Raw genomic sequence first — 17321 nt, 5'->3', positions numbered from 1 at the left:
AATAATAATAATAATAATAATAGTTTTAGACTTTGTTTTTTTATCGGGTGACAGGTGTAATCTGATTTTTCTAGTTTTTAGTTTAATCTGGTCTGATTCGTCATAGCACTACTAGAAAATGAATATATAACGACGAGATAACAACGACAAACGCAATATACAGTCGTTACCGTTACAAGCGCCCCATTGTATAACGACGAAGGAATCAGTTCATCATAAGCGGTGAACAAGAAAATAAAAAGTAGAAATAAAATAAAATTGTCTGTCGTTATTTATCATTTCTAAAGTATTTTCGAAGCCCACCTCAAACTTTACTCTCCTTTAACCTAAAATCCTCGGTTGAACTCCCCTCCAATCGTGATTCTCAAATACCCTTCCTCTGATTTTTTTTTCTACTTCCAGTAATGATTTTACTTAATAATGTAATATAGGGCTTTATTTATCCCGTTGGTGTAATTGATCGATGAATTTGGGTTCAGATCTAGCTGTTAATTTCATCGACCGCAACAATTCTGGTAATTTCCTAATTTTTCTTTGATTTGTACGGATAACGGTTGTTTCTAAACGTTAATTGTTGTGAATTGAATCCTTCTTTAGTTGTTCTTGCGACTTGAAATTCTTCTTTCTGATAAATGCAAAACGAAAAATAGGTGATTGAATCTCAGATGAGTAGTTGTCACAAATAAAAAAATCTCAAATGAATTATTGATTTTCGGCCTGTTGTTTTATGTTGTTAATTGTTGGTAGGTTTCTTGTTAGTAGATTTGTGATGAGATAATTATTTCCCCTTCTGGGCTCACGAGTTAAAATATATTCTACTGCCTAATTGCCTTGGAAGTGCAAATTGAAAGGAATTAGGATTTTTTGTTGGATGCAAAGGTAGATTTGTACTTTTATCATCCTAAATTTACTGTTTTTATTTCTTTGAATTGCAATTTGAATATTGGATAGAATTTAGACTGTAATTCCCCTAATATTCCATTTTCTCATGCTAAGCAGTTACCAATATTATTTCTTCCTCATATAGATTTTTTTTCCCCTTTTCATCTTCTGGTCAGGTATACAACGTTTCTTAAGTTTTGTATAAGAAGGGAAACGATGGATTTTTTTATATATAATCAAGTTTTGACCATAAGCATTAATTTTTTAGGCCTTGTTAACAATTCTTCCCCTAAAAACACTAGCTCTTGTTGTATCTTATGCCGCATTGAATTTCTGATGAGGAACACCGAAAAAGAAAAAGTTCCTCAATACTTGCAGGAATAATAAGCAGACTAATCTAGGCATTTTCTTCTGAAAATGAGACTTCCAGATCTTTAGCATGCATCTTCTCTTATAATCCATCAGTCCGTATCACGTACTGTGAGAACTAGTTCTGACTCGTAAGGTTTTGGCAGAACCTTGCAATGTGTTTGTCATATAGTATACAATTGGGATTATTTCTAATCTTAGTTAACTTAGGTAACTCATAACTATAGGCTAGATAGTGATAAATATGTAATACTCATTCTGAAAAGTTACTCTGGGTTGAAATTTAAATTTGTTGCCGCACTTCCCATGTTTTATTTAAAGCCTCAAGGTGACTCTAGACATTAAGGCCATGTTCTGTTCACCTTATTTCCACTTATTTCAGGAAAATAAGTTCAGATAAGTTCAGTTAAGTTCAGATAAGTTCAGATAAGATAAGTTCATGAAAAATAAGGGTTGGCCAAATACATCTTATAACTAAAATAAATTTTGATAAGTTCTAATAAGTTCAGATAAGTTCAGATAACATAAGTTCAGGAAAAATAAGTAGAAATTAGGTGAATAGAACGCAGCCTAAACATGAATGGAAAGGGGGAAGAATAAAAAAAATATGACGTACACCGTACAACTTAGCTTGATATTCTGAATAAAGAACACGGGACTGGAGCATGCAACAGTATATTCCATAGCATAATATTAGAAACACCATACAGTATAGACTAGAAGAGGCAACATATGTAATACAAGTATAAATATGGAAACACACTCCATTTACTACTTGTTATACGCAAAAAAGAGTGAGAATCTATTGGACTGACATAGCTCTAGGCCTCTAGATAGATGGATGGGTCGAATTAAGAGACCAGAGAATGATCTGAAGATATTCCTCAAATTAAAGACCAACTAAACTCTTTAAATTATCTTGTGAGAATCTAATTCTACTGTACTACTGATCATAATATATTTCCTTTTAGAATTGGTCATATTAAGACTTTCATCTCTTGCTTTGCTGAAGTAGTTTTTATAGGGAAAATATATTAGACAAGAAGTTTCACAAATGTGTCAAATAAAGTACAAGAATTACGTGAGCTGCTGGGTAAACCAATTATTAAATCCACCACTTATAGGTATCTTGGTTAAATAGTAGGTTCTATTATTATGATGGCCATTTATATCTTGTGTTCTCATTTTGGTGTCTTTATAATAATTTCATCTTAAGTCCCAATATTATGTAACTTTTGTGGTGAATTTGAAGTTTTCTTGATTCTCTTGGACATTCTTTTTATTTTAATATTTAGCATACTTGGCTTTTTCCATGATGGGTTAACTTTTGTTCTGCTTACAAAAAATGAGTTTGATCCACATGGCAAGTTTAATTGTGGGTTTACACAGGGAAGAACATAGGATTTGATTTTTACTGATTATTTATGTACATCTTGTAATTGATTAAAAAGTAGTGGTATATAAATGAACTTTTGCTGGGCTGCTAGAATCAGTTGACTAGCAACGAGGTGGTGTTGTGGCATAGACGTGGTGGACATAGGTTAGCAGAGTTGTATTCTTCCAAAATACAAGCTACAACCAACTCTTTATTCGAAGTTGGGTTAATTCTGTCATTAGAGCAGGCAGTGAGGTTTAGCTAGTTTTGGCTTTTTATGTTATCATAAGTAAGCAAATCTTCTTTATCTAACTTGTTCAAGTATGTAATTTTGAGTGATATTTTTGCGGGTACTAGTTTTGAATATATGTTAACTTGGTTCATATTTTTCAGATTTAATAGGTTCACATGCTCGAGCTCTGCCGGTAAGTTTTCATGATCAAGAAGTGTTTTTCTTTATCACATAACTTTGTTTAGAGTCACTAACCGACTTTGATTTACAGTTCCCACAATTTATTTTGATGATTGAATTAATTTATGCCTAACCTATTATCTTTCATGTTTTCTGTTATTAGTTGTAGACTTGTAGTTTAGTCACAAAGTGGCTAATCATGTATATTAAGACCTAGGTATGGGTGGAATTGTACAAAGGAAATATATATCCCCTATTCCACTGCAGAATTGTACCCTATTAACTCAACTACATAAAGTGTTGGGCGTTTCCTTCAGGTAACAAATTTATATGCTACTATTGAAAAGTGAAAACCATGCTTTCTATCTGGAAGTAAATAAAGGACTTTAAAATAAATTATATCTTCTACAACAACAACAACAACAACAAAGCCTTAGTCCCAAATTGTTTTGGGGTCGGCTAACATGAATCGTCGTAGGAGATCGTCATTGTCACCGATCAGACCAGAAAGGAGCGGGAAGTTAAAATAAAAACAAGGATAATAAAACGAGAAAGAGAATGTGGAATTAATGAAAGTAAGGTAAGAGGAAAATGTATATATATTACAGAAAAAATATTATAGGAGATAATAAAAATTATATCTTCTACCTGAAGGTAAAATAAACTTTAGTCTATATGGGTTTCAGGCGTGGCGTGGGCTCTTCCTACGCCCATTATAGTCTGGTTACATGACTTGGATATGTTACTAGTCCTTGATGCCAATATTCCATTAGTAACATTACTATTTGATTTTTATTCTAAAGGTGCGATTATGTTTGGGGACAAACTCATGCGTCTGAATGTTCCCTCGTTGCTGAAGAGTTGAAGCGAACATAATTATGTTTTCAAGTAAGTCTCAAAACCATGGGGATCTCTAGGTTCCGTTCTGCAGATTTAGCCCGAGTTTATTTTGACAGTTTCTTTATGTAGTGTGCTCACGGATGGCCAACAATCGTGCCTCTAGTGAATCTGAAGGCATTACAAAGGGGGTCCTGCAGCTTGGATCCTGGCATGAATGCTATGCCATGGACTCTGCAGGAAGGAATAACTTTTGATCGTGCCAAACGTAGACTAAATATGGTAAGAGGGTGTGAATGAAAAATTGGGCTTGATATGGTGGTAAATGTATATAAGGTTCGTTTTCTTTACACAATTTTGTTTTCTCTTGTAGTTTTTCAGCATTTCCATTTTTCTTTTCTTTTGTATATCGTAAAAAATAAATTGTATCTTCATTTCTGGTTATCTTGTAGTATCTAAGTATACAAGCAATAGTAGCTGAGTATATCCTTCATCCGTTGTTTCGAACCTGGCAGATTTATAATATTGTTACATAAACTGACATATTTGGGGAGTGGGGAGGGTATGAGTGACAGATTTATAATACTGCAACACAAACTGACATATTTCATCCATAACCTGATCCTACACAAACTGATGTTGCACTCTTACTCTCTATTTTTTGCTCTTCTCCTACTAAATTCCATGGTTATATGTGTTGTAGGAGGAAAATTCAGAAAATAATGGTAGAAGAACTAACACTAGCTTTTCCACGTACAGGTACTTTTTCTTCATCTATATCCTTTTTTGTTTTATTTTTACTTTCTTATGCCATGATATTTAACTTCTTTTTGCTTCTTTATATGGATATCAGAAAAGCTGCTTAAGTCGAAGTCTCGTGATGGGGTTTTGGGTTTTGGAGAAGGAATAACATTTAAAGAAATATCAGGACCATAACCAAGAAAAGAGGTACTTCAATCTAAGTTTGAATGAAGCAAACTAACAAAATCTGGTTCTTACAAATTGTGTGGGTACAGTACAAGAAGAAAACAATGCACTTAAGAGCTACATGAGTTCAGTTGAAGATGTTCTTAAATCATTTAAAGAAGTGTTACTACGACTTAAGGCTCCAAGAGAGGACACTTCAACTATTTAGATTTTATTTTTTTCTTTTTGTTTGAACATGAGTTATTTATTTATTAGAATTTAAAGACAACAAGATGTGATTGTTGGGTTAACATAACTTGAAGTTCTATTTACAATTTTTTTTTTGAGTAACGAAATTTTCATATGTTTTATTTGATTTATAGTTTTGTATATTGTTTTATAGAGAAAATGTAGGTGTTTTGAAAAATGTAAATAATGTTATTATGATTGTAATGTTCACTACATAATAGTTCGTTGTTATTGCCAAAATTTAATTTTTTTTATTGTTGGGATGACATTTTACGAGGGTATTTTTGGTCGTTATTGCTTAATTGATCATCGTGAATAAGTATTTAACGACGAATTATTGTTTCTTCGTTAAGCATTAACGACGGATCACTGTTTCGTTGTTAACTTTTAACGATGAAATTATAACTTCGTCGTTAATAATTAACGACGAATTGTGATTTCGTCGTTAATAATTAACGACAAATTGTGATTTCGTCGTTAATTGTTAACGGCGAAACGGTAATCCGTCGTTAATTGTTAACGACGAACCGATCATCCGTCGTTAATGCTTAACGACGAAATTATAATTTGTCGTTAATAAACATTAATTATTAACGACGAACATCGTCGTTAAAGCCAATAACGACGGAATCTGTTACAACGAACATCATAACCGTCGTTACAAGTTTTAACGACGAAAATTGAGGCTTTTAACGACGCAATTGTTCGTTGTTAAATGTCCTTTTTCTAGTAGTGTAGTCTGAGAAAAATAAAGAGGGGGTGAAAGAGGTAGATTGTAGATGGTATACAAAAATCTTTTAAAGAAATATGCTAGCAGAAAATTCACTGTCATATCTTTTTTTGGTGTACCAAACGGTTCACCTTTAAGGCTAATCCGAATTTGGGGGCGAGTTTTGAGTGGATAGGTCCAGTCCCCTCCCAATTGTTGTTGCGGGGGTCGAAAACGGGGTTTCCCTACCAAGTTCAACCTCAATCACCACTGAACCAACAGGCAATTGGTAATTAATTAAAACAATTGATAACACTTACTCTAGGGTACAGGTGATCTAATTAAAGCATGGATCATTATAACATCAATACCTAGTCAATACCTAGTATTTAAAAAAGAAAATCAACTCCATTTTAAGGACACGTAAGCAACACTATTTTAAAGACACGTGGCAGACACATAATCATCACAACTTAGAAGACACGTGCCGAAGAATACATAACCAATTCTTCATTTAATACATAACTAGTTTTTGGGCCCGGGCGATGCCCCAGGTTACCACATTTGTAACATTTTCATTTATTTATTTTTATTTTCGCAATGATAACATGAAACACGTCATGTTATAGTGGTAAATGCTTTATTATTTAAACTCGAGGTTAGGGGTTCAAATCTTATGGAAAATAAATTTCACATTTTTTTCATGTATGTGGAAATCGCATAGAGTGAATGACTAATAAGCAGAGCGCCACGTGTCATGTAAACTTCTTTTGAAACGCCTTTTAATGTATAGTGTAGATAAGTCACCTCAACATTTCATCATTCCCTTTTCAATTATAGTTTAACCATTTAGAACAATTTAATTAGAGACATTGATTAATACATTAGCGACGATTATGGTGAATCAAGAATGAGAAACCTTTCAGATGGTTACAATTCTCGTGTGAATTTGACTATTTATTAAACCTACATGTTTACAATTTTTTATAGACGACCGACATTCCTCTCTGACTTATTTTGCTACTCCGTAAATTTCTTCACTCTGAAGAATTTCCTATTTTCCTATACGTGGGTGGAAGTTAAAACTATGTTATGAACTTCTAATTCATGTCCACCCCATTGTTTTCTGAAAAACTATTTCTTCTAATGAGGTTGAGATTAGTTAATGTTATCATTATATTCTTTTTTATAGCCCATTTAATTTAAATCAACGATGCATCTTTTTTGTATCCCATTGTCTGACTTGCCTCAATCGTCATCATATTTCAAGTTCTTTTACAAATGACTTAAAAATCGACAAATATGGATGCATTTTTGTTTTGGAATCTGTATGACATCTACTACTATCGCACCCCTAACTCTATAAACATAATTTTGAGTTATAAAAAAAATGGTGTAGTCTTTGATATTTTCCAGAATATTGACCTATCACACTTGGTTAGCTTGATCAACAACTCTTAATACTTAGGTCATTTTACTTTTTGGTAGTTTTCTTGATTGTGATGCAAAGGGTAGGGTGCGTAACTTCATTTATACTTGGCAACTTTTAATCCAACAAACAACAATGGTGAATTTCTTAGCATATTGAAGATTTGTGAATTTCTTTGATTTAATCCAAAGAATACATATGCTTAACTTAGTTACTCCGTACTAGCATATTTATCTTATTCTCATTTTTTTCAAAACCCCTTGGATAAAAAAATATACTCCTAAATTAAGAATGTATTTGTGGTCTTGTGGGAGCTCATAATATATTCCATAAAAGTAATCGTTCCACCCAATATATGTTGGAAATTTTAGTTTGTCTACGAACTATCAGAATTATTAGTGAAAATTTTTAGTGAAGTATTATACATTCATACCTTTATAAATATACCCCGTACATAGAACGGACCAAAAGCTAGTTAAGTTATAGAACCTTAGACCAAAAATAACATATCTCTCATTTTGATACACTAATAGTTGTAACATGCCTTAGAGGCTTAAATCATGTGCATTATCGATCTTCGTCAAACGAAGAATAATCTCTTATTCTTTCATTACTTGCCATACTTCTTATTTAAATTTTATTTTTTCTTCTACAACTTTGACTCAAGACCACTAAACTTTTAATTGAATTATAATTAATTAAAAAAATTAACAACTTCACATTAAATAGGCAAAAAATATATTTTCATAAATACAAAAAACCTACGACAAGTGAGACAACTACTCCCTCCGTCCTGGAATACTCACAACGGTTTGTTTGGACAAGTTTGTCAATGTACAACTTTGACCATCAATATTTTCAATTATATATTATAAAACCTTAAAAAATATTAATATTTTAAAAATACATATTAAGATGAAACCAACAATATATCATATGTGAACACTTATTTTCATATATATTATAAATAAAATAGGGTCAAAGTAAATAATATAAATAGTGCAAAAAGTCAAATCGGTGCAAGTATTCCGGAACAGAAAGAGTAATACATTCATAAATACATAAATACAAAAGCCTGAAAAATACGACAAGATTTGTTTACCAAATCCCCTTAAAAATCCCCATTCCTTAAAATAAAAAAATAAAAAAATAAAAAAGAAAAAGAAAAAAAAGACCACAAGTCCGGAATTATCAACAGATAATATTGACCGTTACTCATCTTTCTCTCTAGGAAAACAGAATGCCGATTTCCGGCGCCAAAATCCCGACGGCAATTCCAACTTACCCGCATCCAACTGTAAGTTTATTTTTTCCAGAAAATAATAATTTAATCCATTTATCCATGAATTAATTTTTAAAGTTATCGAATAATTAGGTTGGAAAATGGCGATTCTTTGAGATTAACAACTTGTGTAAAAATAGAGCTTTCAAATCGAGGCAAAGTAACGGAATTGCAAAATTGAAGCTGAAAAGAAGCATCAATCATCCTACTTTTGTAGCTTCTGCTTCTAATGTTTCGATTTCCGACACTTCTTTTCCGACAGATTATCCCGACCTTCTTCGCCAAGTAATTAATCTAATTCCCCAGTTGTTATTTATTAATTTTTAGGGTTTATGTTCCTTTTCAGTTTTCGCATTTAGCTGCTGTTGCCTGTTGGGGTTTATTAAAACCCAATACTAATTTAATTTTTTTGTTTGATACAAAGTTTGTGGATATTTCGATTTTAAATGTATCTGCCAAATTGAACTGCCAATGTATCTTATGATGGATATGTAATGTATCTTTCGATTATAGGTTGTGCTGAATACCATAAACTTGTAATGTGTACTTTTCTTGAAGAACAAATTGAGAGGGGTAGGAGTTTAGTTAAGCCAACTGTGACCTATAAGGTTACAAACCACATTGTTGATTCCAAATCAATAAATTAGGGAACACTTAGCAAGGGAAATTTGAGATTTGCCATATTGAATTTGCCCGGTTCATTTATGATATGGGTGGTGGCTTTGAACCTTTCAATAACTCTTCTTTGGATGGGAAGCCAACTTCGATCACATTAGTGGCCTGCAATCAAAAGGAATAAGAGCGCATTTCATGAGTTGGTTTAGGAATTTGGTATTTTAGAGAGCTTATTGTGTGATTTTGAATTGAATGAGGAAATTAAGGTGATATCATGAGATTCAGTTCTACATTGCAAAAGGAAGATGTGGTGGTTTGAGTTTGAGTTTCACTTGTAAGAAATTCAGCTTGCCACTGTTAGTCAACAGAGTGCTAGTGTGGCAGTTAGTCACTAAGATTGGGTGCAAAATTCAGATACTGTAATAAAGAGGAGTTTGGTCTCCATTTTGCAATGGTAATCAAGGGTTTTAGCTTGTTCTATGAGAGCTTCATATACTGTATCCAGATAATTTTGATGCTTGATTTAGTTCATACGTAGACTTCTGACTTCCGGACTGTGGATGGATCAACAGTAAATCAGCCATAAAAATGCATTACTGACATCAAGTTCATGCCTTTTCCATCATCCCTTGAAGATGGTGCAAAAGGTGCATATAAGTCTTAACGGCTGTAATTTATATTACTCTAGAAAACTATACAGAACAATCCCCACCTCATTAGTGTAAAGCTTTTTGCCACAAGTACTTTTTTGTTGAGCCCATAGTCCTATACTCTGTTTGACAATGTACAATTATACTCCATTTTACAGGCTATTACCTTGATGTATTGTCTCATACTGGCTGTTAGCTAGATCTTGGAATTTCGTCTTCTTTCCACTGTTTGTGAATCATATGCCAAGATCAACGTTGTGGCAGAGGGGACAAAAGTTTGCTTTTCGGAGATTTGAAGGCCTAAACTCAAATGTTACTACAAGTTTATTGTGTTATGTCCTTATGATAGCCAGTTTTCGTTTGATGTCTCATCTCATCAATTTATCTGCAATTCCCATTTTGGCACTTAACATGGTCCAAATCCCTTGTTTCTAGTTTAGCCAAATTTCTTTGTGCCTGTACGTCTATAATTGCAATCCTTTTAAAGGCTTTTGACACGCTTCTTTTTGCTCAATGGAGATGCTGGTCTCCCTTTTATTTTTTATTTTTTAAATATGTTATGATCTGGAATCTACACTCTTACAAGTTACAAGTTTAATCAGTTAACTGTTATCATTTTGCAAACTAACGTTCTGCGTCTCCCTCTGGGTTGTGAATTGACAGGCGAAAGAAGCAACTGAATCAGCAATGCAGGACAATATACAGTTGATGGTTAGTGCTGCCGTTTATGAATTTCTTTGCTTTTTTCTTTTGCCCAAGAAACTACAGTATTGTGTCTAACAGAAACACTATGCAGGAAATTGAGTTCCCAACTTCTGGATTAGACTCAGTGCCAGGTTCGACATGCATGCTTTGTTTTAACTCCTTCTTGCTCACTGGCTGCCTGGCTGGTATTAAAGCATGATTCTGTGATCCCTGAATCAGGTGATGGTGAAGGTGGTATAGAAATGACTGGGAGCATGCAGTTGATCCGTGAGTTCTGTGACCGCCTTATAGCTCCAGAAAAAGCCACTCGGACCAGGATAGTATGAATGTTTCTGGAAAATTATATGTAGTCTCCTTCTCTTATAGTAATTGGAGTCTGTTTTGCTTGATTGTCAATGTGCAAATTTCTCGTTAAACACTTCCTAAATTTATGAGATAACTTGCAAATTTCATTTCACACACCTCCCAATTATTTGATTATGAAAATGTTGAAACTTCTGGAGCTATAATGTAATAAAACGGCAATTAACTGAAAACGTTTATTTGGCATTTAACTGAAAACGTATTGGATAATACTTAGAGTTCCTTGAAATACATAAGACTTGTTGATCCTGGTATGAAAACACATTCTATCTGAATCTGTTGGCCTGCTAATGTACAAATAGTTGAACTAGAAGAAATGGGATTTGCTAGACTTCTTTCTTTCTTCTTCCATGGAGTCCTCAGTACCTATATCTTGATTACTCGTTGGATGAATGAAAAAAAAAAAAAAACAGACTAGATCTCTAGGGTTTGCTGGCATTTTTATAAATGTTAATAGTAGATGTGAAATGGTACACATGAAGATCATACTGAACATGGAATAAAATGAAAATGAAACAACGCAAAACTACTATTGTCGATCAGAGCTGGTAGTTCCAGAATACACATTAACAATTTAGACACTGCAAGTCTCCTGACTCTCAGCTGGATGTTTTTAATAAAATGGCAGTTTTTTTATTGTGTCAAATGACATTATTTTTTACATCTTTTTATGAGTAATTCTTTCAGTTCAACTAGGTTAACTTTTGCTTCTGTTATTCTAGTTTTTCCCAGAAGCCAATGAAGTAACATTTGCGAGAACATCGGTTTTTGAAGGAGTTGCATTAAAACTAGATTACCTGACTAAGCCATCCTTTTTTGAGGATTTTGGTTTTGGTACAAAAGTCAAAATGGCAGATCGTGTTCAGCCAGAAGATGAGCTTTTCCTAGTTGCATACCCGTACTTCAATGTCAATGGTAGATCCTGTATAAAATGCCTTTCTCCTTTTAGTGAATTTGATGATCTAATTTTGACGTGGTTTTTGTTTGAATGTAGAGATGCTTGTAGTGGAGGAACTTTATAAAGAAGCAGTCGCCAACACTTCGAGGAAATTGATTGTTTTCAATGGGGAGCTGGATCGAATAAGATCTGGATGTATCCTTTATTTACATGAGTAATTGTGTATGCTTCACTAGTTCATTAATTTAAGTGCTTGTCTATCCTTTTTTGTCTTAGTGATCCGACACAACCCGACCTGATCATGACCAGAGACCCGACCCGACCCCGGCCCGATGACCTGCTTTGACAGCTCTAGGCGGGTCGTGTTGTTGTTTTATCTAAGAATAAATAGTATGGAGTTGTTCAGGAAGTTGTTCTTACTGTGTTTTTATCAACCAAAAGACATCAGAGTTTTCCATTTAACATGTACTTCAACTTCTTATGTAAATCTCCACAACTAAATCTTTGTTGACCAAACAAACACGTACTTAACTACTGTATTAAAATGTATGAAATCTTGAACATGTTTCATTGTTTTGCATTGATAAAAATTTGACCGAGCAACTGTTTTCCTTAAGAGAAGGGGCTATAGACTACCCATCATTCTTTTACCCCAAGTTGGCTGCACTTACCAAGACGTTGTTTCCAAAAATGGAAACCGTGTATTACATCCATAATTTTAAAGGACGAAATGGTGGAACTCTTTTCAGGTCTGTTGCCAAAAAACTGCATTAGTTCTGAGTAGTTTGGAATTTCACAGAAGTCTGCTTGTTTGTATTTTGCATTAATCAAGTACGAATTATACTGCAGATGTTATCCCGGGCCTTGGCAGGTTCTTAGAAGGGCGGGAAAGAAGTATATATGTGTACATCAGCGAGAAACTATGCCATCCCTGAAGGAAGTTGCCTTGGATATCCTTCGACCTGTTTGATCGTTGTGTCTGCTTTCAAGTATCTTGTATATTGGGTCTTCTGGTCGTGAAATCCAGGTATATAATATAAATCTAAAGATTATTATTTAAACTCAACTTCATAATTGTAAACGTAATTTTGTTCCGTTTATTCTAGTTATACATTGGTTCAGTGGTTTCTTGGTCATGCACTATTAGTGCTTTGCCGATCCCTTACATGCTTTAGATATTGGGAAACTTGTTCCTCTTACTGTTGAGGTATCAATGCTTGGTTGCTTACATTTAGGAATTTTGCTTTTTATCCGAATTCCTCTTGTATAAACTTTCTACTCCGTAGAGTTTATTTGAACTTGTTAAATCTTGAAACTCAATAATTCTTGAGCTCTACAACGAACCTAGGGAAATTCGCCAAGTGGGCCTACGTTGGTATAAAAGTAAATTAATTGGTCTTACCAACAGTGGCCCGACCAGCAGGGTCGGGATGCAATCCAGACCAGAAACTAGCGGTTCGGATTTAGTAAGTTAACGATGTCTAACTTTGGTGACAGTTTTAAAGAAATTGGATGGTTAGTTTGGAAAACGTTGCTCATAGATCTTTGTGATTGATATTACTATATTAGGTTGGTTTTAGAAACTTAATGATGGGATTTAGTAAGTTATACTCAATAGAGCTATTGCTTTCGGATGTCTTTTTCTCCCCGTCACTAAATTGTTGTCAAACTCATTCCATCAATTAAAAGTCCGAATCAATTAATTTCCATCAATTACTTAATCAAATTCGATTAAACAAGTATTAATTGACAACTAATATTAGTAAGCCAATCAAATAATTAACTCAACTTTGTGACCAACTCACTATATGACAACAATTTATCTGCTAGAATGATTGGGAGGTAAAGTTGAAGTACATTTACTAGGAAGCTAACTCTATCTTGGCTAATCATAGAGTGAAACAAGTTAACAATTCTCCAAGCTTCTCTAACTTGGTATGAATGTGTAATCCTCGACGAGAATACTGTTATAATTCTCTAACTTTAAGTCTTTAAGTGGGTTTTATTCACTTGATTTCACTTATTTTTTCCGAACTTATCTTATATGAACTTACATGAACTTATCTAAACTTATTAGAACTTATCAGAACATGGTCAACCCTTATTTTTCCTGAATTTAACTTATCTGAATTTATTTTTATTTTTCCTGAAATAAGTAAAATAAGGGGAACAAAACAAAGCATGAGTCGTCTTTATTCTGATTTTGTTTAGATTCCTTCATCTTAAAAAGGGTTTTGAAAAGGATGTATTGCTAACCTTCCTTGTCAGCTGTACCTACTCAAAGAGTTCATAAGTTTTCATTTTTTCAACTTGGAAAACATTAAGAAGCAATCCATAACCCAACATGATGTGTTCCCTGAAAAGCTCAATCCTTGCTCTGGTTTTTGTTCAAACCCTGCTATCCTCTTCCTCTGCAACTTCAGAAACTCTTGACAAAACCTTTAAACAATGCCTCAATCAAAATTCCAAGCTTCATATCCCATTCTCCGATACATTTTTCACTCCGGAAAACCCCTCCTTTACTTCTGTTTTAAACTCTACTATCATGAACTTCAGGTATTTGTTACCTTCAGTACAAAAACCTGTCATTATTTTCACCCCTTTACAGGAAACCCATATTCAAGCAGCTGTAACATGCTCAAAACAACTCGGAATTCACCTAAGAATCCGCAGTGGAGGCCATGACTATGAGGGTGTCTCTTATGCATCAGAAATTGACCACCCTTTTATCATTATAGACCTTGCCAAGCTTCGAAACATCACCATTGATATCGAAGATGAAACAGCGTGGGTTGAAGCAGGTGCAACAGTTGGTGAATTCTATTACAGAATTTCTGAAAAAAGCAGAGTTCACGGATTTCCTGCTGGTATGTATAACAGTGTAGGCATGGGAGGACATATTACAGGAGGAGCATACGGATCTTTGCTAAGAAAGTTCGGTCTTGGTGCTGATAATGCTATAGATGCCCGTATAATAGATGTGAATGGTCGGGTTCTTGACAGGAAATCAATGGGAGAAGATCTTTTTTGGGCAATTCGAGGAGGTGGAGGAGGAAGTTTCGGGATCATTATTGCTTGGAAACTCAAGTTGGTTCGTGTTCCACCTATCGTGACTTATCTCATGATCAAAAAGACCATGGAAGAAGATGATATCAAGGTATTAAATAAATGGCAACATGTATGTGATAAATTTGATGACAATCTCTTGATTAAAGTCACAATGTCGGCAACAGATCCTGATGAAATAGGCATAAGATGTGCAACAATACATTACCAAGGGCTGTTCCTTGGAAAAACGAGTAGACTGCTTCAAATCATGGGAAGAAAGTTCCCGGAATTAGGTGTTTCGAGAAAGGATTGTCTCGAAACCACATGGATTGAATCGACGTTATATATGGGCGGATATCCGTACGGAACTTCCCTCGATATTTTACTTCAGGCTAAGGCAAATTTTAGGTCATACTTCAAAGCAAAGTCTGATTTTGTCAGAAAACCAATTCCTGTAACTGCAATTACAGGGCTTTGGAAAAGGTTGAAACAAGATAATGGTGCTGTAATAATATTCACTCCTTATGGTGGAATGATGAACAGAATTTCAGATACCGCGATTCCTTTCCCTCATAGGAAGGGTACTATGTACATGATCCAGTATGTATCAAGTTGGAAAGACGGTAAAAAGAGTGAAAATTTGCATATGAATTGGGTAAGAAAGCTGTATAAGTTCATGAAGCCTTATGTCAGTAAAAAACCAAGAACTGCATATGCAAATTACAGGGACTTTGATTTGGGTATGAATGAGAAGGGAAATACAAGCTTTAAGACAGCAAGTTTTTGGGGTTATAAATATTTCAAGGGTAACTTCAAAAGATTGGTTAAAATCAAGACTGTAATTGACCCTGGTAACTTTTTTCGACATGAACAAAGCATTCCAGTTCTTGGAATCGAACCTGGTAACTTTTTTCGACATGAACAAAGCATTCCAGTTCTTGGAATCGAACCTGGTAATTTTTTCCGCCATGAACGAAGCATTCCAGTTCTTGCAGTATAGACTATAGATCATTTCATTTGTTTGAAGGTCATAGTTGTCGATCTCTCGCCACCTCGACCGAGAATGCTCATTTGGTTTTTGACTGAGTATCAGTGCTATATAAATCCAACTGAATTGGTATCCTTATCTCATGTTAGAATAAAAATAATTCAACTATGCATATGCTCATTGCTCAAGATTAATTGTGATTTTGTTGACCTATCAAAATCTGTGAAACAAGATACACTAAACAAAACGATAAACAGAGAATGGTAACTCTGTTATGTGCTACAATGTTGGTGGTGATTGATAATATTTGCCACAGTCCATTTGTTCTGTTTATTTATGTTTGGTTGTTGTAAATTAGGTAAAAATGGATGTGGGCCGGGGCGGGCTGTGTTTTGCGCCGAGTCGACATGCCTCAGGCCTGAGCGAGCCTGGTCCACACTAAACTCACTTGTTTCACGTCGGAACGGGCAATTGAAACGTTAAAAGGTAGCCCAGACATGGCCTAAGCCTAGGTGTTGGGTCGGGGCGGTCCTATATAAGCCGAATTTCACTCAGATTTAATGGTTTTGTCGTGCCTCACCGTGATTTTCCAAAAAAAATGTAGTTCGGGCCGTGTCTGTGACTAATTTCACTCAATTTAACGTGGTTTGTTGTGTCATACCATGCTTTTTCCAAAAAAAATGTGGCCCGGGCCCACCCCATGGCTTCGTGCTTGGCCCGGCAAGGCCGTGCTTTTTCCGTGGCCAATTCGGGACATACCAGCGCCGTCTTTAAAATTGGTTCAGTTGTTACTTGATCTAGTAACTGTGTAAATCCGTGATCAACAAGACAATTGAAGCAATAGCCAATTTTCTAAATATAATTTTCACTAATTACTAATGACTAATGAGTACTAATGTTCTAAACCTTGACTTTATATCAATTTTAAAGGAATTACTTCGAACTCTCACGTAAATAGCGCAGGATCCTTTGTTCCCAACTTCCAATTAGTCAACTTAAAACATCAGGCTACTGATTTCAGGTCATGGTAAAGGAGGAAAGACAGAATTTGCTCTTGCACTAGGCAAATCCAAAACCACCCTAACAACACATGGAATTTTCAGCTAGACCCGGATGCAGGGTCTTGCAAAGACCATCAATAAAGATGGCCGTGGGCCTGTCCGGGTCAGGCTTTGACCCACTCTTTGACCCATCTATATCGGGTTGTGCTGTGCTGAAAACGGGGTCGGGTCCGTTGGTTGTCGGGCCGTCGTGGCTAACCCTAATTTACGTCATTTCGGGTCGAGTTGTGTTGTGCCTTATCGTGCTTTTTCCAAAAAATTAAATGCGGCCTAGGCCTAGCTCACAGCCCACAACTTCGTGCTCGTGTCAGGTTAGGCCTCTGGCCAGTCCGGCCCACATCCATCTTTAATCGTACTAAGCTACACATTCAACATATCAGCCAAACTCTTTCTGGTTATCTATACCGGTCACAATAATTGGCTCCCGACTTGGAAATCATACCCTACTTCCTTTTATCCTACCAGCTTGCGCTCCAAATGATGTGAACCGTGAAGAGTTTTTCAAGGAGTGCCTAGCCCACGACTTCGTGCCCGTGGCGGGCA

At 35.0% G+C, this 17321-nt stretch overlaps 2 protein-coding genes and 1 long non-coding RNA gene across 5 annotated transcripts; all 3 read left to right on the top strand.

Annotated features, from left to right (window-relative positions):
* Positions 1–196: 196 nt before the first annotated feature.
* LOC110801341 (uncharacterized) lies at positions 197–5157 on the top strand. 2 transcript variants are annotated; one of them, XR_002536886.2, is made up of 6 exons: positions 205–515; positions 3020–3051; positions 3842–3926; positions 4008–4211; positions 4579–4634; positions 4729–5157. It is a non-coding gene; the product is annotated as an uncharacterized lncRNA (long non-coding RNA). The 2 variants fall into 2 exon arrangements; XR_008923088.1 differs by having other exon boundaries at positions 197–515; positions 4008–4634.
* A 3151-nt stretch (positions 5158–8308) lies between these two features.
* LOC110801322 (protein LPA3) lies at positions 8309–14427 on the top strand. 2 transcript variants are annotated; one of them, XR_002536882.2, is made up of 10 exons: positions 8309–8465; positions 8544–8735; positions 10379–10426; positions 10512–10551; positions 10640–10740; positions 11506–11698; positions 11778–11876; positions 12313–12430; positions 12531–12708; positions 14290–14427. XR_002536882.2 is itself a non-coding variant. In XM_022006668.2 (9 exons), exons 1-9 carry the CDS (start codon positions 8409–8411, stop codon positions 12649–12651), a joined length of 969 nt encoding a protein of 322 aa, XP_021862360.2. In that variant the 5' UTR covers positions 8309–8408; the 3' UTR covers positions 12652–12802. The 2 variants fall into 2 exon arrangements, 1 of the variants encoding a protein (XP_021862360.2); XM_022006668.2 differs by lacking the exon at positions 14290–14427 and having other exon boundaries at positions 12531–12802.
* LOC110801321 (berberine bridge enzyme-like 15) lies at positions 14026–16049 on the top strand. The gene has a single exon (XM_022006667.2). It carries the CDS (start codon positions 14026–14028, stop codon positions 15727–15729), a length of 1704 nt encoding a protein of 567 aa, XP_021862359.1. The 3' UTR covers positions 15730–16049.
* The last annotated feature ends 1272 nt before the right edge of the window (positions 16050–17321 follow it).

Source organism: Spinacia oleracea, chromosome 6 (genome assembly GCF_020520425.1).
Source record: "Spinacia oleracea cultivar Varoflay chromosome 6, BTI_SOV_V1, whole genome shotgun sequence".
In the NCBI taxonomy this organism is placed as follows: domain Eukaryota; kingdom Viridiplantae; phylum Streptophyta; class Magnoliopsida; order Caryophyllales; family Amaranthaceae; genus Spinacia; species Spinacia oleracea.
The sequence above is the reverse complement of the archived record's forward strand: the minus strand, read 5'-3'. Positions and strand labels throughout refer to the sequence as shown.